Source organism: Rhineura floridana, chromosome 7, assembly GCF_030035675.1.
Source record: "Rhineura floridana isolate rRhiFlo1 chromosome 7, rRhiFlo1.hap2, whole genome shotgun sequence".
Classification (NCBI taxonomy): Eukaryota; Metazoa; Chordata; class Lepidosauria; order Squamata; family Rhineuridae; genus Rhineura; species Rhineura floridana.
The window spans coordinates 146,873,141-146,898,585 of NC_084486.1; the positions used below are offsets into that span (position 1 = coordinate 146,873,141).

Genomic DNA, 25,445 nt, shown 5'->3' on the forward strand with positions numbered 1-25,445 from the left:
GATCTGTTGACCCTTAGGCTATACTACCTCTGGTTGTTTTTCATCAAGTCTGAAAGCCTGGAGCAAGGAAGAGTTTTTGTTATGTCTTTGTAGGAACTTGCAGGCTGCCAAGGTCAACTGATGCACACCATCAACAGGATGGGGCTTGGCTGATCTTTACCAGGCCGTGATGTTCCCCCTGGGAGGCAAGATGCGCAAGATGTCATGTTTATTTATTTATTTATTAGATTTATATCCTGCCCATCCTCCCAGTAGGAGCCTAGTCCAATGCCTGATCCAGCGCCAGATCCCACTGAGAGAGGGTTCCCTACTTGCTATTTTCAGTCAGCATAGCCTTTATAAGTATCTTTCTCATTGTTCAACTGGTCCTGGAGGTCCTCCTGGATAGCATGGAGTTCTGGAAGAAAGGCATCAGCCACTGGAACATCGGTGAGGGATGTGACATCTGGGAAATAGCAGGGCTGGAAGCAATAGTTGTCAAAAAATGGAGAATGCTGTGTTGAGGAGTGGATTGTGGTGTTGTAGGCGAATTCTGTTGTGGCCAATAGGTCCACCCAGTTTTCATGTTGATGAGAAGAGTAACACCGGAGATATTGCTCCAGTGTGTGGTTGGTCTGCCCTGTTTGCCCATCACTTTGAGGGTGATAGGCTAATGAAAGATGTACATGGATGTCTAGGAGATGGCATAGGGCCTATCAGAATTTTGAGATGAATTGGAGACCCTGATCTGAAACACGATGGGCTGGCAGACCATGGTGGTGGAATAAGGTAGTTATTTCTTGGACACTTGGGACTCCTTGGCACAGAATGGACCATTTTGGTAAGGGCCTGAACAACTGCCAAGATAGAGATGAATTGTCTGCAAGGGGGCATGTCAGTGATGTAGTCCATTGTAAGCACTTGCCATGGCCATAGTGGTGTAGGCAGAGTCAGTAACAACCCTTCTGGTTTTCCATTGTGGTTTTTAGCTCTGCAGCAGGTGTTACATGTTTTCACATATTGTTGCACTGTAGCCCACATATGGGGTCATCAAAAGGACTGAAAGAGTTTCCAGAGGATCTTATATACCCCAAAGTTTCCAGCTGGGAGGGAATCATGACAGAGATATATACCCATTTTCTCATGGTGCCAGCAGGCACATAGAATTGAGTGCTCCAGAAGAGCTATCCTTGGATGTCCACAAACACAGGAGGGCTTTACCATCCTACAGCTCCTGGAGTCATACAAGGGGGTATGGATTCTTTACCTGGTGGGAATGAATCAATTCTATGACAGTGAGGTCTTCCATGGTGGTAGTTTTCCAGTTTCAGGATTGTTATACAATTGTATAGTTCAAAAAAGTAACTTTTCCAAGCTCTGTGACATTGTAGTGGTAAAGTGTCAGCTTCCATCAGACTGAAGACATCCTGAAAATCACAGTATTTTCCTGGGAGTGAGGGATTTGCCAATGTGCCCTAGTACTATATTCTGTGACAGTGGATCTTAGCGTACCCAGGGCACTGGGGACCTGTCCCTGACTGTGTGTGGGTCTTTGGCTGGGCAATCTCTAGCAAAATGTCCCATACTACCACAGTAGAGACCCATCGACTGACACCAGTGTCTTTTCTCAGAGGACAATCAGTACTGCTCCTCTCCTGGATCTCTGGCCAGCTCAGAGCGGCCTAGATACCTGGTAGCAGCTCCATGAGTTCAAGCTGAGTTGTCCTTCAATATGGAGGAATGTGTTGATCAAGACAGATTCTACACAAATTCACACACACTCCTCTCCATTCAGACAAGCAAGAGGTATTAATAGACCTCAAGGACACAGTCCAGCCAGGCATACAAATTGGGGTGTAAAGTAGGGCCAGTGAGGGGTATGGCCTTGGGAAAGTTATGAGGGCCAGGCAGAAGTTTGGAGAGCTACATTTGGCCCCCGGGCTCAGAGCTTGGAAAAGTTACTTTTTTGAACTACAACTCCCATCAGCCCCAGCCAGCATGGCCACTGGATTGGGCTGATGGGAGTTGTAGTTCAAAAAAGTAACTTTCCCAAGCTCTGCCTGAGGCCACACATTGCTTATCTAGGGGGAGCTTAAAAAGTGCAGTCAAATGCTGATCTGGGTTTAAATTGGCACTTTAGACAATTTAACCCAGTGCAACTTTCCACTGGTAGTATTATAACTGCTTTTTTGGGGGGGGGGGATTAGAGAAATTTGAATCCCATGCTTGACATTTCCAACCCTAACTAAAGATTTTAGATTCCTAGCACAGAATTATTTGAAGGGAAATAATGTTTGTATTTGATATTTGATTTAAACCATTTTTTTTAAAGAACATGTTTTTAACCTTTTCTTTAAAGATGCCTTGAAAGCTTTCTAAAAATGTTTTTAAAGATTTAATGTATTTTAAAGTCTGTTTTTATGATGTTTTAAAAGTGTTTTTAGTGCTTTTGTTTGCTGCCCTGGGCTTCTGCTGGGAGGAAGGGCGGGATATAAATCAAATAATAAATAAATAAATAATATTTTTTTTAAAAAAACATTATTCTGAATCAGGCCATTTTAAATTTCCACAACATCACTAATTTGGATGCCACAAATAAAGAAGTAACACTAGCCTTTAACTTAATTTTTTCCATCAAAAATTCCGTCACTGTCCAAGTATTTCTCTGGCAGAGCAAGTGCAGGAGGAGCTGGACACCGTCCTGGGCCCGTCCCACGTCATCCACTACAAGGACCGGGAAATCCTGCCCTTCACTAATGCGGTGCTCCACGAAACTCAGAGATACAGCAGCATATCCGCAATTGGGGTCATGCACAAGTGTAGCAAGGACACGACACTGCAAGGCGTACCCATCCACAAGGTGCGTGTTAATGAGAGCTTACTCTCTTTGTCCACTGCCATGAGGCAAGGAGCAAAGGATTGGTCCATATATCTACTTCTGGTCAGGGAGGAGGGCGCTCTTTATCATTTTAGGCTTTTGTCAACACCTAGGATACTGGAGAGAGTCGCTTTCAGGCAGGCAACAGAGAGAGGAATCCCACAAAGAAGAGGATGGCTAGCACGTTCTATTGCTGTGACCCATCAGTGCCTCCACGTGCATCTCTTTTGCTGCTAAAAAGAGCAGCCAACTGCTTTGCCCTCAGGGTCTAGATTTGACCCAGTCTGCAAGATCTGCATCACATCTGTAGGGTCTGCTGGGCTGCGGAGGCTGACCCATTAGGGCAAGTGGGGCATTGCCCCACCAACCTCAGGCTGCCCTCAGCCAGACCCCACCTGCTTGTCTTCTTAATTTTTATTTATTTATTTATTTATTTATTTATTTATTGAATTTCTTAGTCGCCCATCTGGCTGGCTACCCAGCCACTCTGGGCGACGTACAAAATAGGCATACAAATATAACAGACATTAAAAATCTGAAAACAATAATGATAAAATACAGATAAATAACGATACAGATAACAATTTAACATAATGTTCATAAAATACGTCAAAGTAGACAAGCCGTGAAAACAAAAGCAACAAAGTCTGAGTCCCTCTGAAACATGACGAAGTTTCCACATGTCCAGTCCAGGGGGTGGCACTGCCCATGGCAGTTTCCTCCTCCTTAATCTCAGGGTTGTCCCTTGTAGACCTCAGCAGACAGAAGGATGGCAACAACTTTAGATCAGGCTGGCTTTGCCTCTCATTGGCTACCTACTGTTGGGCTCCCCGACTTCCGCCCTGCCAGTTTCAGTGGGCACCAGCCACCATGGCTGCTGGGTGCTTCACCATGCCCTCCCATTGCTTCCATTGGGGGTCCTGTCAGTCTGGAAGGAGAAGCCATGAATGATGCTGCTGTTGCGCTGTCTATCAGTTGTGCCAAAGCGCCTAAGCCTTCAGCCTCACAGAGTATCATTTCTGTTTAGGGCACCATTATTTTCCCAAACATATTCTCCGTTCATTACGACCCTGCGCACTGGGAAACTCCACGCAAGTTCAACCCAGGCCACTTCCTGGACAAGAACGGGAATTTCGTGAAGAAGGAAGCTTTCTTAGCCTTCTCGGCAGGTAAGGAACATGGTGCTTCACTCCTATGCAGGGCTGTGTGTCTGCCTCAAATCTCAGAGGAGTGATGGCCACTAAGCTTGGGTCTTGCTTGTGGGCAGATCCTGCTTGTGGGCTTCCCAAAGGCAACTGGCTGGTCACTGTGAGAACAGGATGCTGGATGAGATGGTTTGTGAGCCTCAGATTCCAGAGAAGTGATAGACACCAACTTGGAAGGCTTGAAAAGAGGATTAGACAAAGGCATAGAGGATATTGCTATTAAGTGCTACTAGCTACAACGGCTGTGTTCTCCCAGCACTGTTGGAGGTAGTATTTCTCTGAATACCAATTGTCAAGAATCATGGGGGGAATATTTTTGCACTCAGGTCCTGCTTGTGGGTAGGCAAACATGAGTACAGAATGCTGGACTAGTGGGCCACTGGCCTAATCCAGCAGGCTATTGTTACGTTATTATGAACATGCTGCTTACATGGGCCTGGCCGCCTCACCTCCCATGTGATCATGTCAGTGTGCTAGCATGCTGTGGGCACTCAACTTTGGACATGCTGACATAGCAATGTGGGAGGCGGGGCAGCCGGGCTTATTTAAGCCTGTGCCAGCTGCATCCAGGGCTGTGTTTTCTGGGAGGATGGAGTTCCCAATCCACGATCCATGCCAATTTCAGGTTGGGTCAGGTCACAGGGCATGATTTGCAGCACGCGTCAACCCCTTACTCCAGACTGCAAATCATGCTCCACCCTCCCATCCCCAGCCTATAGATGATGGCAGGGACCCTTCTGAGCCCCAGAGTCCCTGAGGCCCTAACCTGACCTGGCCGCCCACTGGCACTGGGCCTGGGAGCAGGGAAGGAGTTTTAGGTTTCTGCCTTTTGAGACAAGAGGGTAATCCACAGCAGGATGGAGGGAAGACAGCAGTAGGAAAACAGAGTATTACTTTTTAATTAGTGTACAGCAGTAGGGTGGTCCGTTAGCCATCATCCCCCAAAAAAGACAGACGGGGACACTGTCAGGCCCCTTCCTGTGGTCACCAACTTGTCACGGTCCCACCTCAGAGTCCTGCTCTCAAAAATGGTTCCCTCACCTGCTCTAGCAAAGATCTCTCAAGATCCCAGTGCTAGGCAGCACCACCAGACACTCTGTAAAACAATATTGCCTTGAGACTGTGCCTTAGTCTCCTCCTGGCTTATTGCTACTTTGTGTCTGGGTGCACTTGCAGGCCACAACCCCCCTGTATATTTGTGCCTATAAAGAATACAGCCCTGGGTTGCTCTGGATACCTGATGATGTTACACTATCTCTTCACCGCTGCCACCATTGATACTGTTTCCCAACTCACCATACCTTTCGGTCCGGTAGATGAAATTCCGAACTGGCCTCCAGTTTTAACTGAAGAAATACTTGAGCTTCTAGCTGCGTTAAAATCAAACAAAGCACCTGGGCCTGATAATATTCCCGCCGAAATATATAAATCCAACGCAGCTCGGTGGGCTCCTATTCTTGCAACCCTTTTTACATACATTGATGCTTTGTTGCAGATCCCTAATGATTGGAAATCAGCTATTATTATTCCTATTCATAAAAAAGGCTCCTTTTCTGACCCGGCCAACTATAGGCCTATCAGCCTGCTTAACATAATCAGCAAGCTCTATGCTGCACATCTTTACAAGAAGCTTATAACCTGGATAGATCAAAATGACATCTTAGCACAAGAGCAAGCTGGTTTCCGCAGTGGTCGCTCCACAACGGATCATGCTCTTGTACTGCACCATCTTATAACTAAATACACCACCAGAAAAGGTAACGCCCTATATGTTGCGTTCATTGATCTAAAAATGGCATTTGATTCCGTATCCAGAATAAGACTTTGGGAGAAATTAAACAATCTAGGTATTGATAAACGTCTTCTAGCATTAATAAGGGGCCTATATGAAAATACATCACTCCAAGTTAGATGTTCCAACAAGGGACATCTTTCAAACCCTATTTACACCTTTAAAGGTGTAAAACAGGGTTGCCCTTTAGCGCCCCTGTTATTTGATATTTACATTAATGATGTTGTATCCAAGCTAGCTCCTATTGTGTCGCACCCTCCAAGGTTAGCTGGAACTCCGCGCTTTCTATTATTATACGCGGACGACATAGCTTTAATGTCTAGGACTCCCATCGGCTTAAAGCGTTTACTAGCCGCATTAACATCTTTCTGTTCTTCAGAATTTTTAACCATAAATCATGCAAAAATGAAAGTTATAGTCTTCTCTAAAAAGAAAACAAAACATCTCTGGCGTATTAATGGCCAGGCAGTTGAGCAGATAAATAATTATAAATATCTAGGCATAACTTTTCAAGCCTCGGGATCCTTTCGGCTGCAGACTGGTGTAGCCGCTTTAAATGCAAAAAGATCTATGAAGGCATTAATGACCTTTTTCTATCAGAAAGGTGGCCAATCCTTCCCATCAGTTGTTAAAATATTTATGGCGAAAATTATTCCCCAATTGTTATACGGTTCTCAAATTTTCATCTCTGAGAAATTTTCGGCTCTGGAATCTATTCAAAACACTTTTATGAGAGCTGTTTTAGCTGTTTCTACCTGTATACCTAGTTTTATTTTGAGACTAGAAACGGGATTGCAATCTGTTGAATCACGCATTTGGGCCCTTAAAATAAATGCGTGGTTAAAACTGATTTTTGAGCCAAAAGGTCTTTCCCCTTTTATTTTAGTCAATGATTTTAATTCAATATGGGAAAAGCAGATTTTAGATAAAATAGCTAATTTGGGCTTTTCTATCCTGATAATTCTAAAAATGGGCCTTGACACAGCCCGAGTGGTCATCCGGCAACGCATCAAAGACATAGATTTCCAACACCATTTGATGCTTGTAAGAAAACATAGGTACAATCCTAGATGTTTTTCTCCCATGCCCTATCTAACAGATTTGACACTCCCTAAGTATCGAAGGGCTTTTACTCTGGTGAGGACAAATACTCTCCCCTCTGCCCTTTTAGAGGGCAAGTTTAATAAAGTCCCATACAGTGATAGAATTTGCCCTCGTGGCGAAGGTGAAACTGAAACCAATGTGCATGTTCTATTGAGATGCCCTTTTTATCGTGATCTAAGGCAACAGCTAATTTCCCCTATTTTAACTTCCTTCCCAGGTAGACCAGAATCCTTTTATGCTGATTATTTATTGGGAGATTACTCTCCACAAGTTACATATAAAGTCGCCAAATATATTGCGGCTTCTATTTCTTGTAGGAAGGTACAGGTCAAATGCTTGTAAAATCTTGATTGGATGTACTATTTCTAAATTGTATTACATTTTATTGGTTTTTATTTTTTGTATTCTATGTATCTGGTCAATGACTGAAATAAATTATTGTTGTTGTTGTTTCCCAACCTTGGTATATGCCCTGCCCACCCTTCTGGTCTGTGAAAGCCCAGCCAAGGATCAGGCGTTCTGGTAAACCAAGAAATATTTATTTATATACACAGGGAATAACAAGATTACTTAAAGGTATAGTCAACAAGCGTATGGTTTCATAAGATGCATTACTCTTTATGTTTCTAGTCATCAATACTACCCGCCTAATCCAATCCACCCTCCAAAACCCAGAACCAACCAACGAACTCCTAAACCCAACTAAAACCAACCAACTCTCAACTGTCATCCTCTCATTTATACCAGACCCTCAAGCACTCAGCCAATCATAATACAACACTCAACATTCCAACCCATTTACTCCCCCTCTCACTCAGTCCACTTACCTCATTTACTCTAATAAACCTACACTTACCATATTTACAGTATTATAAATACAGGAGCATCACAGACACAGATATACATACATGTACATATGCTGATTTAACTGTATAGATGCAAATTTAGACATAATTACTACAAGTTTAATAGAAATTCAATACACCTGACCACAGTGGGGAAGGCTGCGTCCAGGTCACCCGTGTGCCTGCTTAGACTGCTACCTGTTGATGGGCAGCTTCAAGCCCCCCGACCCTCCCTGTGCTCTCTTCCTTCTTAAGCTTCTTTATCTTTAAATTGGGCTGGGGCTGGACAACCCAAGACTGCCCTTGAAACAGAGGACTGCCCTCTGCAAAGTAGGCCACCCTAGCGTGCAGCAAAATCCTTCCTCCTCTATTAATAAAAGCCTTTGCTGCCCCTTCACTCTCCCAAACTAGTTTATATAGAGTCAGCCCAGCTTTCTTACATGTGTGCTGTCGCATGATACTAGTCCTCAACTTCATCTTGCAGGTGTCCGGGTGTGTTTGGGGGAAAAGCTGGCAAGGACCATGCTCTTCATCCTGTTTACCAGCCTCCTGCAAGCATTCAGATTCCAGCTGCCAGAAGGAGTGAAGGAAATCAACAGGGAACCCATTCTGGGGACTTCCTTGCAACCTCACCCATACAAAGCCTGTGCTATTCCTCGCTAGATGATATCCTACGCAGCACCTAGAAATTTGGTTTTAAAGTTCCTCTGGTTTTTAAAAATTATTATGTATATTAGTGCCATGTCATTTTTCAGCGTATCCACACTACAAACTCACATTGCCTTTGTACCATTTTGACTCTCGTGGGTTCCCCGAAAGAATAATGGTATGTAATGGAAAGTGTAATTTGCTGTGGGCGTTGAGCTTTCTGTGGAAGATCCCTATCCTCTTTCCCCTCCCTCCACACACAATTGCAGTTCCCTGGGGGAAAGGGGATGACTATTAAGCTGCATCACATCTGTAGTGTAGTTCCTTGAATAGCTGTCCACCATGTGGCACTGGTTAGGCCTCATCTTGTGTACTGCATCCAGTTCTGGACACTGCACTTTAAGAAGGATGCAGACAAACTGGAACACGTTCATAAGACTGCATTGAGGATGGTCATGGGACTAGAAACAAAGCCCTATGAGGAGAGACGGAAAGAACTGGGCATGTTTAGCCTGGAGAAGACTGAGGGGGGATATGATAGCACTGTTCAAGTACTTGAAAGGTTGCCACATAGAGGAGGACCAGGATCTCTTCTTGATTGTCCCAGAGTGCAAGAAATGGAATAATGGGCTCAAGTTGCAGGAAGCCAGATTTTAACTGGACATGAGGAAAAACTTCCTAACTGTTAGAGCCATATGACAATGGAACCAATTTCCTTGGGAGGTGGTGGGTTCTCCAACACTGGAGGTATTCAAGAGGCAGCTGGACAGGCAACTGTTAGGTATGCTTTAATTTGGATTCCTGCATTGAGCAGGGGGTTGGGCTCGAAGGCCTTATAGACCCCTTCCAACTCTACAATTCTATGATCCTAAGAGTTTTTTATTCCTGATTAAACTACAAGTTACTGTTACAGGGGAATATATATTTAAAAAAACAACATGGTTGGTTCTTTCATCAATCCACCACATTGGGCCATATACATTTGTCCCCTAAACATTTCCAGCTCCTCCTGCTGATGGTTTTGGAGACAAAGGATCACTGAGTAGATCTTGTGAGACTTTACCAGGCACTACCCAACATACTCCCAAGCAACTGTTTGCAACCATAAGGGCTAGGAATTTGCTTTGTCTTTAAACCAGAAACTGAATTTCTTGAGAGGCTGAATTCTGCCCCCAGCACCATGTGCTGCAACTTTTCTTTTACATTTTTGCATAATTACAACAGATTGTACACCGCATTGATTGTAGGATGGATGGCAGTTAAATTCTAGTACACACTGAAGCATCCTCTAGGTACCACAAAAGCTTATGTCTTAATAAATTGTTTAACTTTCAAGATGCCACAAGACTCTTCATTGTTTCTGCTGGAACAAACTCATGGATGCCCCTCTGCCTTTAATGTTTGCCCTTTACTCAGACCAACATTGAAGCATGAAACACTATTTCATGATCTGGATGAATGGAGTCTTCCAGTTTCATGCACTGTACACAGATGTTTATTGTGAGGAATAAAAGAGCTGCTTCTTAATAGGATTCTGGGTCAATGAATGACAGTACTTTTGCAAGTTTTTAATTGCTGTAAACTACCCAGAGAGCTACGGCTATGGGACGAGATATAAACGTAATAAATAAATAAATAAAATACAGTTGCAGCAGGCATGAGCTCTTTTGAGAATTACACATAGAAAAGCAAGGTATAAATTTAACACATAACATTCTTTTCTACATACAGCTTGCTGCATTTTCCTTTTTCTAGGTGTAAAGGGAGCCTTGCATGTTTTGTGAACATATATACACCTCTCAGACCACTATCCAACTGTTTACAGTTCCACATCTAACCAGTCCACTGCAGACCACTGCTTGAAACTTCACAGCAAAGTGTGTCAAATGCTGCTCTTTGTGCTCAGCCCCCACACTTCAACGTGGAGGTAAGAGCACTGCACAGCACTGCAGGGCTGTTGTAAACCAAGGAGTAGGGGAAACCTTTTTGAGCCGGAGAGCCACATTGCCTAGTGGGGCAACCATCCAGGGACTGCACATCAGCGGTGGGTGCAGCAACAGCTGTGACTCTCTTTGTACAGTAGGGTCCCTGCCACGCAAAAGTCAGAGGTTTCTGCATGTGCATTGCTCCATCCAGGTGAGCAAGAGGATTAGAGGAGCTCTAGGACACATTCCAGGTAAACGAAAGCACTTGAGGGAGAATGAGGCCCAGGACCAGTGAGGGGTTTGGCCATGGGAGAGTCCCAAGGGCCAGCTAGAGAGGCTCCGAGGGCCACATTTCACCTCCGGACAAGCAGTATATTATTCCTGCTACAAGCTATGTTTTCAGGACCTTCCCTTAATAGCCTGCTATAGAGGTATAACACTATGAGAGCTGTTTGGAGGAATTAAGAAGTGTGGTCAGTGCTCAGATATGAATAAGAACTGGCTGTGTTTAGGTGAAGCCTCATATAAATGTAGGTAGCTGCCTTAGGCCTGAGCCAGACCCTTGGTCCATATAGCTCAGTATTGTCTGCACTGACTGGCAGCAACTCTCTCGCTTTTCAGGCAGATGGTGGCCCCCAAATTTCCAAGGGAAGCTGGGAGGCTGGCAACAAGGGAGAGGGCCTTCTCAGTGGTGCCCCCCAAATTATGGAATGATCTCCCTGACGAGGTGCACCTGGCGCCAACACTGTTATCTTTTTGGCGCCAGGTCAAGACTTTCTTCTTCTCCCAGGCATTTTAGCATGTGTTTTTAAATTGCTTTTTAAAAATGTGTTTTTAAATTTGTATATTTGTTTTTAATGTTTTAATTGTTGTAAACCGCCTGGAGAGCTTCGGCTATGGGGCGGTATACAAATGCAATAAATAAATAAATATTACATTGTCAACCATTTTCTCAGCCTCTGCTTGACTCCCAACCTGCAATATTACCAGTGGACTACACTGCACAGCTGTCTTATGTCTGTATACACATTGTGCATTTAAAGCACAGTCTTACCTCCCCAAGGAATCCTGGGAGCTGTAGTTTACACCTCCCAGAGCTACAATTCCCAGAACCCTTAACCAACTACAGTTCCCAGGATTCTTTGGAGGAAGTTATGTGCTTTAAATGTATGATGTGTGTTAGAGATGGGGGAGAAATGCAATTCAGTTTGCATTTAAAACTGAATCTATCAGATTTGCACTTTCAAAACATTATGAGAACTGAAATACAGCCATCCTTCAAAATTTGCACTATCCGAATTTTGCAATGTAGTTCTCCACCCAAACAATGTTTTGAAAAATGTATATTTAGTGTGCATCAGAAAGTGTGCATCTGTTGCGCTGCAGCCAACTCAGAAGGGACAGGAAGGGGGGAGGCATGAGTTTCAGGCACCTCCGCAGCCAGAAGAAGCAGAGTTGGGGATTGTTGTGTCTGAGCAGGAGCGTGTGGGAGGGGGGCAGCCTGCTCTCCAGCCAGTTCCCACGAGTAATGCCCTTTCCGAGGAGCCGAGCGCACCACCCCCAGTTGATGCAGAGGACTTGTGGGGGGAAACTTCAGAGTCAGTGCCAGCTCCTCCTTTACCAAGCAGTTCCCAGGAGGATTCCAGCGTGGCACCGCCCCCTGACCTCGAGCCCGTTGCTCGGGAGCAGGTGTCTTCAGATGAGCTGTTGGATGTGCGTCCCCTGTCTCCTCGCTCCCGTCGCCGCGAGAAACGGACAGGGCAAAGACAGGAATTACGAAGGAGTCAGAGATTACGTTCGAAAACATTTCCTATATAACCTGCCACTCCCAGTGTGGGGTCGTTGAGTCAACTTCCTTCACACTCTGCAGAGCATGTCTAGAGTATAGTTAGGGAATCTAGTGAGTTAGCGTAGGGTTTCCTATGAAGCGCAATGCCTTTGATGTATCCATTACTCTAATAAAACTAGATTTACTTGCGCACACACTCCAGCCTCATTCTTTCGGCTCTGGACGGGACAGCATCAGAATGCATATATCTGTGAAAATAACATACAAACAGAGCTTGGAAGTAACTCGTTATTTTTAACGAGTTACTTTTAATTTGTTACAATTTTAAATAACGAGTGGGTAATTCCATTACATTTGGCAAGTAACGTAACGAATAGTAATTTCCCTACTTTTCAGCTTCAACTTTAACGTTTCCACGTTAGGTTGGACGTTACTTGGGGGCGGGAACAAGGGGAAGTCAGCTCCTGGCTGTGATTGGTTAACACAAGACATGTGCCTCACACTGATTGGACCTCTGCGCAGACTGTCTCTTCCCTCATGATCTGTGTTAGGAGGCACGATAGAAGAGATGAATAGGCTGGGGGAGCCTGCTAGCGTCTGACTCTGAGGAAAAAATGGACGCCGGAGGAAAAAGCCAGGGCAAGGACAACAACGGAGGAGAAGGCTGCAGCAGAATGGCGAAGAGCTGTGGAGGTGAGTGATGATGATTTGTGTGTGTGTGCCCCGGTGTGTGTGTTTTCGGCTGGAGTCTCTGGTTTTGGGGGGGGGGCTCCGGCTCTCTGGCTACCACCCCTTACTCTCTGGACTCTCTGCTTCAATTTAAAAAAAAAGTTTCTAGGTGGTCTAATTCCCGAGATATACACCAAAACGTAAACCCCCCCTGCACAACTTTTTTTTAAACAGATCATGCTCTAGCTACAACTTCCATCAGCCCAATCCAGTGGCCATGCTGGCTGGGGCTGATGGGAGTTGTAGTTTAAAGTAACTTTTCAAAGCTCTGGCTGCAACCCCGCCCTTTCATGATTGTGAGTAAAGTGCAGACTTGTGTTTGTGTTGTAAATCTCTCTCCCTCCAACCCTATTTTTAAAGAAATTAGGCAGGGTTTATCACAGTTTTTATTATGTAGGAAACTAATACTCATTTTTTAAAAAAATGAATGAAGTTTATTTATTTATTTTTATTATTTTATTTATATCCCACCCTTCCTCCCAGTAGGAGCCCAGGGCAGCAAACAAAAGCACTAAAAACACTTTAAAAATCATAAAAACAGACTTTAAAATATATTAAAACAAAAAATCTTTAAAAACATTTTTAAAAGCTTTAAAAACATTTTTTTTAAGAAAAATTTAAAAACATATTAAAAAGCAATTTCAACACAGATGCAGACTGGGATAAGCTCTCAACTTAAAGGACTTGTTAAAAGAACAAGTTCCTTATCACTTGAGGTTGCAGTTTTCCCTGGTTGAGTAAGCCCCATTGAATACATTGGGACTTGCTTCTGAGTAAACAAACATAGGATTGCACTATAAATATATTTACAGGTTATATAAATAAACATATTTGATAGTCATGCTTATATAAATATTTTCATAGAATCATAGAATAGTAGAGTTGGAAGGGGCCTATAAGGCCATCAAGTCCAACCCCCTGCTCAATGCAGGAATCCAAATCAAAGCATTCCTGACAGATGGCTGTCCAGCTGCCTCTTGAATGCCGCCAGTGTTGGAGATCCCATGACCTCTCTAGTAATTAGTTCCATTGTTGTATGGCTCTAACAGTTAGGAAGCTTTTCCTGATGTCCAGTCGAAATATGGCTTCTTGCAACTTGAGCCCATTATTCTGTGTCCTGCACTCTGGGATCATTGAGAAGAGATCCCGGCCCTCCTCTGTGTGGCAACCTTTCAAATACTTGAAGAGTGCTATCATATCTCCCCTCAGTCTTCTCTTCTCCAGGTTAAATATGCCCAGTTCCTTCAGTCTCTCCTCATAGGGCGTTGTTTCCAGTTCCCTGATCATCCTTGTTGCCCTCTTTTGAACCTGTTCCAGTTTGTCTGCATCCTTCTTGAAGTGCAGAGACCAGAACTGGACACAGCACTCAAGATGAGGCCTAACCAGTGCTGAATAGAGGGGAACTAATACTTCACATGATTTGGAAACTATACTTCTGTTAATGCAGCCTGATATAGCATTTGCCTTTTTTGCAGCCACATCACACTGTTGGCTCATATTCAGCTTGTGATCAACAACAATTCCAAGATCCTTCTTGCATGTCGTACTGCTGAGCCAAGTATCCCCCATCTTATAACTGTGCATTTGGTTTCTTTTTCCTAAGTGTAGAACTTTTACTTCCACACAGTTTTGTCATGCTGTGTCCCTATAAGTATCCAATTGCATACTATGGTTGTACAATACTTCCTTTACATTTTAAGTATGCCTTGGGGTAGTCATGGTTCTCCATTGTTTTCATCCTGAGGGGCAGATAGGCTGAGAAATGGTGAGTAGCCCATGGTCACCCACTACACTTTATAGCTTATTTTCATTTTGAAAAATTAATTAAAACAATTTACATGCAGACAAAATTTATTAAGCAGATTCACACAATATGTGTAAAGCACATCCAACTCGCATTTAAAGCGCATGACTTCCCCTAAAGAATTCTGGGAAGTGTCATTTCCCCCTCACAGTTATAGTTCTCACCACTCTTAACAAACTGCAGTTCCCATGATTCTGTGGTGGGATTCATGTGCTTCAAATGGGTGTTGAATGTGCTTTAAAGGAATGGTGTGGATCTGCCCTAGGTATGATGTTCATTCAAGAGTGAATTGAAAAGAACAATTTTAAAAGATACTTCTTACTCTTACTCATTTTTCAGACCTCTTTCTGAAGTAAAGGGTCAAATCTGTAAAAACATTTGGAGCAGCCACATTAAAAGATAAGGGCAGGGTATTCCAGGCAGGGGGTTGCCAACCCTGCTTGGATATGGATGTCTTTGCAGAAGAACCCTAGTCAAGGTTTACCAACAGCACAGTCCAAACTATATCTACTTAGAAGTCAGTCCTGTTGAGTTCTATGGGGCTTAATCCCTTTGTAAGTGTGTTTAGAATTGCAGCCTTCAGGAGCCTCCATCTTTACTCCCCAAAGCTCCCATCTAACATCTCCACAACACTAGGCTCCTTTGTCTCTGCTGTGGCTTCTGGTGACTGCCCTAGCCTGAAGGCACTTAACCCTTCTTGCTGAAAGCAAGTAGGCTAGATTAAATGTTCCCTACCCAGGCTCACATATATAAAATATAAATGGCATTTTGTCAAAAGTACTTTTGTCTACATTTTATACCTCATCCTTGGTTTTCCAAGCTTGGCATGGAATGCTTCTCATACAGAATTAATTTGAAATGGTGCATATTTATTATCATAATCATCATATTCAGAATAAAAAATATATGTACCGCCTTCAAGTTGATTCCAACTTATGGTGACCCTATGAATAGGGTTTTCATGAGGCTGAGAGGCAGTGACTGGCCCAAGGTCACCCAGTGAGCTTCATGGCTATGTGGGGATTTGAACCCTAGTCTCATTTTGTTCTCACAACAACCCTGTGAGATAGTAGGTTAGACTGGCCCAGGCAGGGTTATTCAGTGAGCAAATAGGATCTCTTTTAATTGTGCTATCGACCTGCTTACTTCCACTCTGACTGGGGGATCTTGCAGCATGGGGAAGAGATGGGGGCACATCACAGCTGAAGTTCACCCATATAGGAGCATTATCTCTTGTTTATTACAGAGACGCCTGTTGCAGGTTTTGCTGCTGAGAGCAGCAGTCAGTTAGTGCGGCCACTTGAGTCACAGCTTGTTGATCCTGAGGAGGCAAAACTAGAAAGTCAGGTTCAGAAAGGAGGTCCTGTGCATGAGGAGGAGGAGGGCATGAAGCAGTGCCAGTTGCCCACAGCCACATCTGCAGAACAGCAAGTACCATGGTTTGGCTTTGAGAAAGCTTGTACATTTGTGAGCCAGAGTGGGAAAAATGTTATTGTACGATGCAATTACTGCCTTCCAAGGATCAAAAATCTGAGATCAGCTGTTTCCTCCTCATCCAATGTGAAGAAACATTTTGAGGTAAGCCTTTGTCATGCTGGTCCTCAAAGAGTGTCCATTGTCTATTTATGTTTAAATTGTGAAGTTCCTCTTCCATTTTTTCTTGGATTCATGCTTTGTTCTTCTTCCTCAGAGGGCACACCCTGAGAAGCTGAGAGCAATTGAAGAAGCAATAAAGGCAAGGAGACGTGGCCTTCCTGAACCAATGCATGACACCCCTCCTCCCAAAATGCTGAAGCAGCAGCAGACAACCCTTGAGAGGTGGGGATCTGGCAGGGATCTGCTTCTTCTGGCAGCCTGCGTACACCCTCGCTTCAAACTAGATCGACTGGAATCGTGTCAGGCCACCACCCATACCAACAAGTAAGAACATTAGGGAAGCCCTTTGGGTGGATTACTCCAAGGGAAATGTTGTCTCAAGGGAGGCATCAGAGGGCTTAAGGTGGTAGGCAGGGGCTGGGCCTTTTCTTCCTGGGGCTCCTCATCACAACCTTGGGTTGCTGCAGGTAATCCTTAAGGGTCTGCTGTGCTGCCCCATGAGTGTGGTGACTTGGTCACCTTCCTACCTTCCATGTCATCATCCACAGGCTCAGGCTGGACCCTGAACCAGGGGACATGACAAGCATCAGGAAATGAAGAGCAGATGATGGTTTCCTAACATATATGTGTTAACATATCCTCTCTCTTTCTTAGATACACAATGGAAGCCTTGTTGAAAGCTGAAATAAAGATGGGTGTACTTAATGAGGACAGTGATCAGTCTTCAGATAAAGACCAGGAAGGAGATGACTTAGAAGATGACTTCTTTAACTTTCTGCCCCAGGGCAAGAAGTCAGCAGTGGACACTGCTGAGGAGGAACTGGTGAGGTACCTGAGGTCTCCCAGCAGGGAAGTGTCATCACTCCATGGCTTTCCACGTGTGCTGCGGTGTTTTTTGCAGCACAACACAGGCATGCCTTCAAGCGCCGCAGTAGAACGCCTGTTCAGTACTGGTGGCAACGTAATGACTGTAAAAAGACATTCCTTGTCTGACATGCTCTTTGAGCATCTTGTTCTTTTGAGACATAACAGAAACATATTATAAAAGCATTTCAAGTGTAAAATTTGATTTCAAGAGTTGGGGTATCTTCATTGCTTGGGGGGATGTGAGATTCTGTTATGCCATTATGTTAATCTTATGGATAAAAATTTTTATTCTACTACCCCCTGTGTGTGTGTGTTTATTTTTAATATTGTTTTAGGCTTCTTAGATGTGCAGCAGCCAAGGCCAGCACCTTGTAGGAGTTTTTTTAAAAAAGTAACTGAAACGTAATTGTAGTGATTACTTTTGAGAAAAAGTAAAGTAATCAGTTACTTTCAGAGCAATTGTAATTGTAACGGTAATTACTACTTTTTGGGCCAAGTAATTGTAACTGTAATTTATTACTTTTTAAAAGTAATCTTCCAAGCTCTGCATACAAAAATGTATTATATTAAGATAAATTGATAAGTTTGGTTTTAATGTATTGTAAGGTCTGTTTTTATGTTGTTTTAAAGTGTTTTTAGCACTTTTGTTTGCCGCCCTGGGCTCCTGCTGGGAGGAAGGGTGGGATATAAATCAAATAATAAATAAATAAATAAATAAATAAAATTGCTTGCAAAATGTGTACTTCAATTAAAACTCCATACCAGAATATGTTTAGGAAAAAAATGCACTAAAATGCTGAAGAATGTTCATGATTTTTTTGTAAGTGCTGCAAATGTGGAGAACTGAATTTCAGATTGGAAATGTGAGAAACTTGAGAGTACCAAAACGGACAAATCTTTCCATTCCTAAACACAGCCTTTCTTTCTTTCTGGCTGTTAGTCATAGGGAGGAGAGTGCCCTTGGGAAGGGTACGCACAGCAGTTTGTCAAGGACTGAAGGTATAGCCTGAAACAGATTATATTTTCCCCCTTTTTGTTTTACCTCTATAGTCCCCTTATAATATAACTCCCAGTGAATTGTTAATCGTACTCTCTGTATTTCTGTTTATTTTAACGTTTTATTGTGTTTTTATATACCGTGCACAATTGTATTGTGAGCCGCCCTGAGTGCCCCATTGTGGGGCAGAAGGGAGGGATAGAAATATTTTAAATAAGTAAATAAAAAGTCCCTGGCACAAAAACATTGGCATCTGCACAGCTCTGTTCCAAAGGCTGGTTAATCTTTGAAGCACCCATCAAAGGGGTGGGACGTGGGTACTCACACTCTAGCAAAGAGCACGGCTGCAGAGAACAAAGGACAAGCCAAGAAGGCACAGGTACCGGAGCTCCGTCGGAGGGACTTCAGGAGGAAGATGTTCCCGGTGGTTCCCCTTTGTGTGGGACTTTTAGCCTTTCTCTTGATCAAGCATTTCCTGACTGTTCAAAAGGCCCGACACAAACTCCCCCCCGGACCAGCACCACTTCCCATCATCGGTAACCTGGGGATGCTTGACTTTCAAATCCACCACGAAACTCTGCTAAAGGTATGATGTCTCCTTTGTGTGGGACTGCCTGAACCAGCCCTTATGGGAACCATTTATCTATTTCAGAACATTTGTAATCTGCATAATATGAAAGAGAAATCTCTAAGCAACGTACAAAGCTCGATATATAAAAACAACGGTGTAAAGCTATTGATCTCCATGTCGTTATAACAACAGATAAAATACAAATGAGAATGGACATACAGGGTCCAGCGTCAATAACCATCGTTCGGAATGCTTGGGCATATAAACAGGTCTTTAAAAGATGTCTAAAGCAAATACTAGAGCAAGCCTTTGGTATGGCCAAAGGGTGAGCGTTCCAAAGTGCATATTTGCAGAATGCTGTCTGTGGAACTGATTCCGGCTCAACACAGATGATGACAGTGTTTATTACTCTGAATGAGGTGAAAGGTATTGAATGGGTCTGGTTGTTCCCAATTCTGGGATAAATGGTTCTTGCAGGTTTTGTTGGTGGGAAGCTGCTGTTGTTTATATTTTGTGCTTAGCAGGAGTCTTAGGAAGGAGGGACGTGGGTGATGCCACCCCAGTTTTAGTGATCATGGGTAGAGGGAGGTCTAGCCATGGGGAGGTGATGGGCTACTATGAAAGATGAAGGCAAGGCTATCTACGCCTTGTTCCTCCCTCCCATTCCTCCCACGGATGGGATCCTGGTTGCTCCTCTTCTGTGTCCACTGACCTGTGTGTGCTGTTGTTTAAGGCCAGATTGGTACACAATAAGACCACTCTCACCAATGAGTTGATCATGAATGAAGGTGTCAATCTGGTCTTTAAAAGATGTCTAAAACAAATACTAGAGAAAGCATTTGGTATGGCCAAAGGGTGAGCATTCTAAAGTGCATTATTTGCAGAATGTTGTTAATGGGACTGATTCCAGCTCAACACAGATGATGACAGTGTTTATTACACTGAATTACATATAGCTCTCCAGGCAGGTCTCTATGCAGGTATGAAGCAGCAGGCTTTCTCTTACTTGGAGTGAGAGGGGACAAAGTCAGGCCTTGAGGCTGGGTTTTTCTTGAGGAGAACGTAGGAAGCATAAGGGACACAGAATGCTGCCTTATACCAAGTCAGTCCATCTAGCTCAGCAATGTCTACACTGACTGGCAGCAGCTCTCCAGGAATTCAGGCAGGATTTCAGCCCTAGTCAGGCATGCTGGGGATAAACCTGGGACCCCTTGCATGCAAAGCATGTGCTCTGCCACTGAGCTGTGGCCCTTCTCTGGTGCATATGAATTCACCGTGCCAAACTATAACACAGAAGTAGCAGCAGAAGGGCTGGAGCGTCTGCAGGAGGAAGGAGCAGGCCAATTTGGCTCAACAGAACTTGTAGGTCCATTCCGGTGACTAGCCTCACCTCCAGTGAGCGAAGTCTGTTAAGTTAAAGGGGCCCAAGTCTGCTTCAGGTGCTGTTGACTCCGATGGCACAGGGGAGACGGTGGTACTGTTGAGCTTTGGGGCTGGACAGTAACGCAACCTCCTCAGTCTGGGGAAAACTGGCTCCACTTGTTCTGGGATAAGTGGGACATTTGGAGCTGGTTCTGAAGGCCATACCCAGTCCAGTACCTCCTCTGAAACACCAGATAGGGAATTGGCCCCTGAGACCATGCCACCTGCCAGGTACTTTGATAATGTTTGATAATATGATTGGGGATATTCATGGAGGACAGTCTTATCAATGCTGCCTCTTCTGGGAGGAAGGGCGCGATATAAATTTAATAATGAATGAATGAATGAATAGCTGCAAGCTGCAATAACTAAACCAAGCCATTGTGTTGCTCTGGACATACAAGGAAAGGCATCGTCTACAGGCCCCAGTGGGAATCGTCTCCAAAGTCACTCATACCAGGCGGTCCTGGACTAGACAGGCCTTTGGTCTGATCCAACAGGGCAGTTCTTAAGTTTATTCAGGCTTGGAGTTCAAATGACACAAACTTTGACTTTGCGCAGCAAGCTTTGTAGCAAACTGAGCTCTGAACAGGGTAGCCAACTTGCACATCACCTACAGTGGGCTTATGAGACAGAAAAGAAGTAAAGTTCCAGGGAAGTAAAGATCAGGATGGGTGGGTAGAGTATTGATCAGGGCTGTGGCCCTGGAGCTTTTAAAACTGTGTATGTAAGTTGCCTAGAGATATTTTGCATTAGGCAACAAATAGTTCTAATCAACAATTACAGCTGCAGGGGCAGCATGGCAGGGAAAGTACCTTCAGGCCCTGGACTGCCTCTGGCCACCACCACACATATTAGCCATTGGATCCTCCTGGACAGGAAGGAGTATAACAGGCTAGGGGTGAGTGAATATGTCTGCTTTGGTTTCTCTCCATTTCTCACTTTTCCCAGTCATAGGTTCCACATCATTTTGCAATTTTGTTTTTTAAAAGTTCTCATGAAAATTCATCAGCATTTTGGTGCAAAATTCTCCTAGTGTACACATGTTTCTATGCAATACTGCCCAATATACTTATTTTTTGCAAAGTAATGTCCCCTAAAATAATGCATTTTGTATGTTGTTTCCCCAGTATGTGCATTTTAATTGGCCATTTGACACCAGTGTATGTATTTTTGTAGACACTACTTGCTGGAGAACTGCATTGTAATATTCAGAGAAGAATGAATTTTGAAGGATGGCCATGTTTCAGTTCTTGTATTGTTTTAGAAAGTGGAAATAAGTTATATTCAACTTTAAATGTGAACGGAATCAATTTTCCCCCTCTTCCCTATAACCAGTGCTTTTTGGGGGAAATGAGGTGCCGATATGCAAACCTTGATAAAATTGGAGGGAGAAATATCAATAATTTAAGATATGCAGACGATATACTACTAGCAGAAACCGGTAATGATTGAAATGAATGCTGATGAAAATTAAAGAGGAAAGCACAAAAGCAGGACTACAGTTGAACATCAAGAAGACTAGAGTAATAAAAGAAGATTTATGTAACTTTATGTAACTTTAAAGTTGACAATGAGGACATTGAACTTGTCAAGGATTATCAATACCTTGGCACAGTCATTAACCAAAATGGAGACAATAGTCAAGAAATCAGAAGAAAACTAGGACTGGGGAGGCCAGCTGTGAGAGAACTAGAAAAGGTCCTCAAATGCAAAGGTGTATCACTGAACACTAACGTCAGGATCATTCAGACCACGGTATTCGTGATCTCTATATATGGATGTAAAAGTTGGACAGTGAAAAAAGCGGATAAGAGAAAAATCAACTCATTTGAAATGTGGTGTTGGAGAAGAGCTTTGCAGATACCATGGACTGCGAAAAAGACAAATAATTTAAACCAGAACTATCACTAGAGCTAAAATGGTGAAACTGAGGTTATCATACTTTGGACACATCATGAGAAGACACGATTCACTAGAAAAGACTATAATGCTGGGAAAAACAGAAGGGAGTAGAAAAAGAGGAAGGCCAAACAAGAGATGGATTAATTCCATAAAGGAAGCCACAGACCTGAACTTACAAGATCTGGTGGTTCATGACAGATGCTCTTGGAGGTCACTGATTCATATGGTCGCCATAAGTCATAATCGACTTGAAGGCACATAACAACAACAACAAAGGGTGCCAGCTAGGGATGGGTGAGAATTTTGCTTCAGTTTGCATTTCAAACTAAATTTATCACATTTGCACTTTTCAGAACAAGACGAGAACCAAAACACAGCCACCCTTCAAAATTCACACACTCAAATGTTGAGATGCAGTTCACCAAATGATATTTACAAAAATACATATATTAGGGGAAAGTGTGCATAAACATGAATATATGACTGAAAATAGCATGCAAAAATCATTATATGATGAGAAATGGCTTGCAAAAATTTGTATATTGGGACAAATTCGCACTAAATTGCTGGAGAATTTTCATGAGGATTTTTTTTAAAAAAAAAATCAGATTGCTGCAGAAATGTGGAGAACTAAATTTAAGATTGGAAAAATTAGAAATGGAGAAAACCTAAACTGAGACATCTTTCCACTCCTAGAGCCAGCACACAATGGTTGTCATGGGCAGCAAAAAAGGAGAGGTGCTGGTACTCTGTACTGGTGAACACATACACACACACACACACACACACAAAGCCCAACCTATTAGAGTTCAAGTTCAGCCTTGTCAGAGCAATGAAGTCTCCTTGAGCTCTGGTGTGTTCATGTATCGTTAGTTACACTTCTGGCCCAGCTTCTAGCTTCCTTCTTGATTCTGCTTCCTAGTTCCCGCTCTTGTTCCAACTTACTTTTCAGAAAAAAATAATTTTTTTTTGTGACTGCAATACTGCAGGTTGGTATCATCCCACAGAACCAACACGTACCCTTGCATTATCACCTGTTTTTGATGGGGTAAATATGGCAGTGTTAGGCTACCGTATGTAACTGGAAAACAGGAGGAGAAGCCACAGTTCAAGAATGGAAAGAACCTGATTTGGCAATATGCTTTATTAGGAAAAACTTACAGAAGAAGTACAAGCAACAAGACGTATGAATGGGGAGGATGATTTTATAGGACAAGGGTACAGATACATTTCCTGGTCCACTAATAAAGCTGACGATGCCTCACTGGGAATTTTATGGAGAGGTGTGTTGGAGTGAAAATGGGTACTCTACTGGTCTTTATGTTTTTCCCGTACATCTTAAAGGCAAGAAACATGAAGATAATGGTTACGCATACCATACTTAACGGAATGTATAATTTATGGACGCTTCAATATCCTGCTGTTATTAGTATATTTGGAAAAGGAAAAGGAAAAAGTTACTCTTCCATCCTGACTACTTCCTGCTATGTCTCTTCTGGGCCACCTCAGACTGCTGCCCGTGGGCCAGTCTTAACATCCTCTCAGATTCTCTTTTAGCTTTTGAAGGCCTTTGGACTAAATCCCCCTCTTGTCTTTCCAGATGGCTTCAGTATACGGAGACATGTACACCCTCTGGCTGGGACGCGCCCCTGTGGTCGTGCTGAACGGCTTCCAGGCTGTGAAGGAGGCCCTGATTGACCGCTCTGAGGATTTTGCAGAGCGACCCATTTCACCCTTCTTCGAGGGTCTAATGGGCAGTGCACGCGGTACTTCTCACTGCTGATGTGTTATGGGCGGGGGGCTCATTTTTAAAGAATGAAAATCATTGGGGAAGAGGGACATGCAATGGTGGCACCCAAGTGTCAGGTAGGATTTGCTCTCTAAAGTGGAATTTGGTTTCATGGTTTCCCTGAATTCTCCCCCTCTCATAATCATTAGGGCTATGCACAGGATTCAGCCAAACCCCAAAACAAATTGGTTCCATTTGGACAGTATGGGACCTCAGCCCAGTTGGCTTCAGACAGCCATGGATCACTACAGGTCAGATGGATGACCCAGAGTGATCCAGGGCTGTCAAGGGGTGGGGCGTGAGGCAGAAAGAAGAGGCAGCTGTGGCTCCTTCCTGCCTGAGCACTTCCCCACAAGCTAACTGTTTTTCGTTCATCAGCTGATGAGCAGAGGCTGCGATCCTGCAGGATGCAAGTGCTAGTTTACAAGTGGGTTTCCAGAAAAAGAACCGCTTGCAAAGCAGCACCGCACAGGATCGGTGCCTCTGTTCAACAGCTGTTGAGCCAAGGGAGCATGCCTGTGGGATATTGTTTTGCAACAGGCTTTCCTGCAGCCCATTATCCTCTATGAATTTGTTAAATCAAAGTTATTCAAGTGGGTGGCCATCACTACCTCTTGTGGGAAAGAATTCCACAGTTTAACTATAAACGTTTTAAACATCAGTGGAAAAAGAGAAGTCTTTAAAATAAATTTAATTTAATTTACTTTAATTAAGAGAAGTCTTTAAAATGTTTAAAATTAACCAAAGAAGTCACCTGGTGTGCTTCCCTGGAAGGCTGTTCCACAACTGTGGTGCAAACATTAAGAAGGCCCTGCAAACTGACTTAATCCTATTGAGCTTAATGAGACTTATTTGTCCCACACAGCTGTGTGTCTCCTAGCTTCCAGGGGCCACAGCTTCAAATTGCAACATCGAGCTGGCAGCAGGAGGAAGTGAAATATTTTTGGCTTTATCCTGCCCTAAGATCCTGTACAAAAGGACAAAGGTGTGAAATGGGAATTGCAGTGCTCGGCTTCTCCACGTGACCAGTTTTGAGCTAGCAAACAATGATGCATGACAGGCTAGCAGAAAGACAAAAAAGTAGGTGATAGCTCTAGAATCTCACTTGGGGGGAAAAAACACCCTCTTATCCCTGATTGTGTGAATCATGCTTAAGTAGCTACTTGTGAAACATGATCTGCAATCTCTTATTCCCTCTGCAATGCCAGGCGTCCTATTTTCCAATGGCAATGTATGGAAGCAACAGAGGCGATTCACCCTGGTGACCTTGCGGAATCTGGGCCTGGGGAAGAAGAGCCTCGAGGATTGCATTCGGCAAGAGGCCAATCATTTGATCCAAGTCTTTGGGCAAGAAAAAGGTAAATGGCCTTTGCCTTGTTCCAGAGGCTGATGAGAAAAGCCCAAACTGTGACATCTGAAGATTGTTTCATTGTATGCCAGGCTCTGCCTAGATCTGGCATGCGGAACGTGTGGCCCTCCAAATATTGGACTCCAGTTTCCATCACCTGCAGTCAGCATGGCCAGTGGTTAGGTACAATGGGCGTTGCAGCTCAACAATATCTGGAAGCCACAGGTTCTCCATCCTTGGCCTAGACTTACA

The 25,445-nt window shown here is 43.6% G+C and overlaps 1 protein-coding gene and 1 long non-coding RNA gene across 2 annotated transcripts in view; both read left to right on the forward strand.

Moving 5' to 3' along the window:
- Window positions 1-25,445, forward strand: part of LOC133389720 (uncharacterized) — a 91,646-nt gene that overhangs the window by 43,205 nt on the left and 22,996 nt on the right. Inside the window, 7 exon segments of the mRNA XM_061637746.1 lie at window positions 2,652-2,839; window positions 3,885-4,026; window positions 8,288-8,461; window positions 8,559-8,629; window positions 18,451-18,744; window positions 23,657-23,822; window positions 25,054-25,203. Of these exon segments, the coding sequence (XP_061493730.1) occupies window positions 2,652-2,839; window positions 3,885-4,026; window positions 8,288-8,461; window positions 8,559-8,629; window positions 18,451-18,744; window positions 23,657-23,822; window positions 25,054-25,203 (1,185 nt within the window).
- Window positions 16,148-17,095, forward strand: LOC133389583 (uncharacterized). Its single transcript, XR_009764137.1, has 3 exons — window positions 16,148-16,276; window positions 16,389-16,618; window positions 16,949-17,095. It is a non-coding gene; the product is annotated as an uncharacterized LOC133389583 (long non-coding RNA).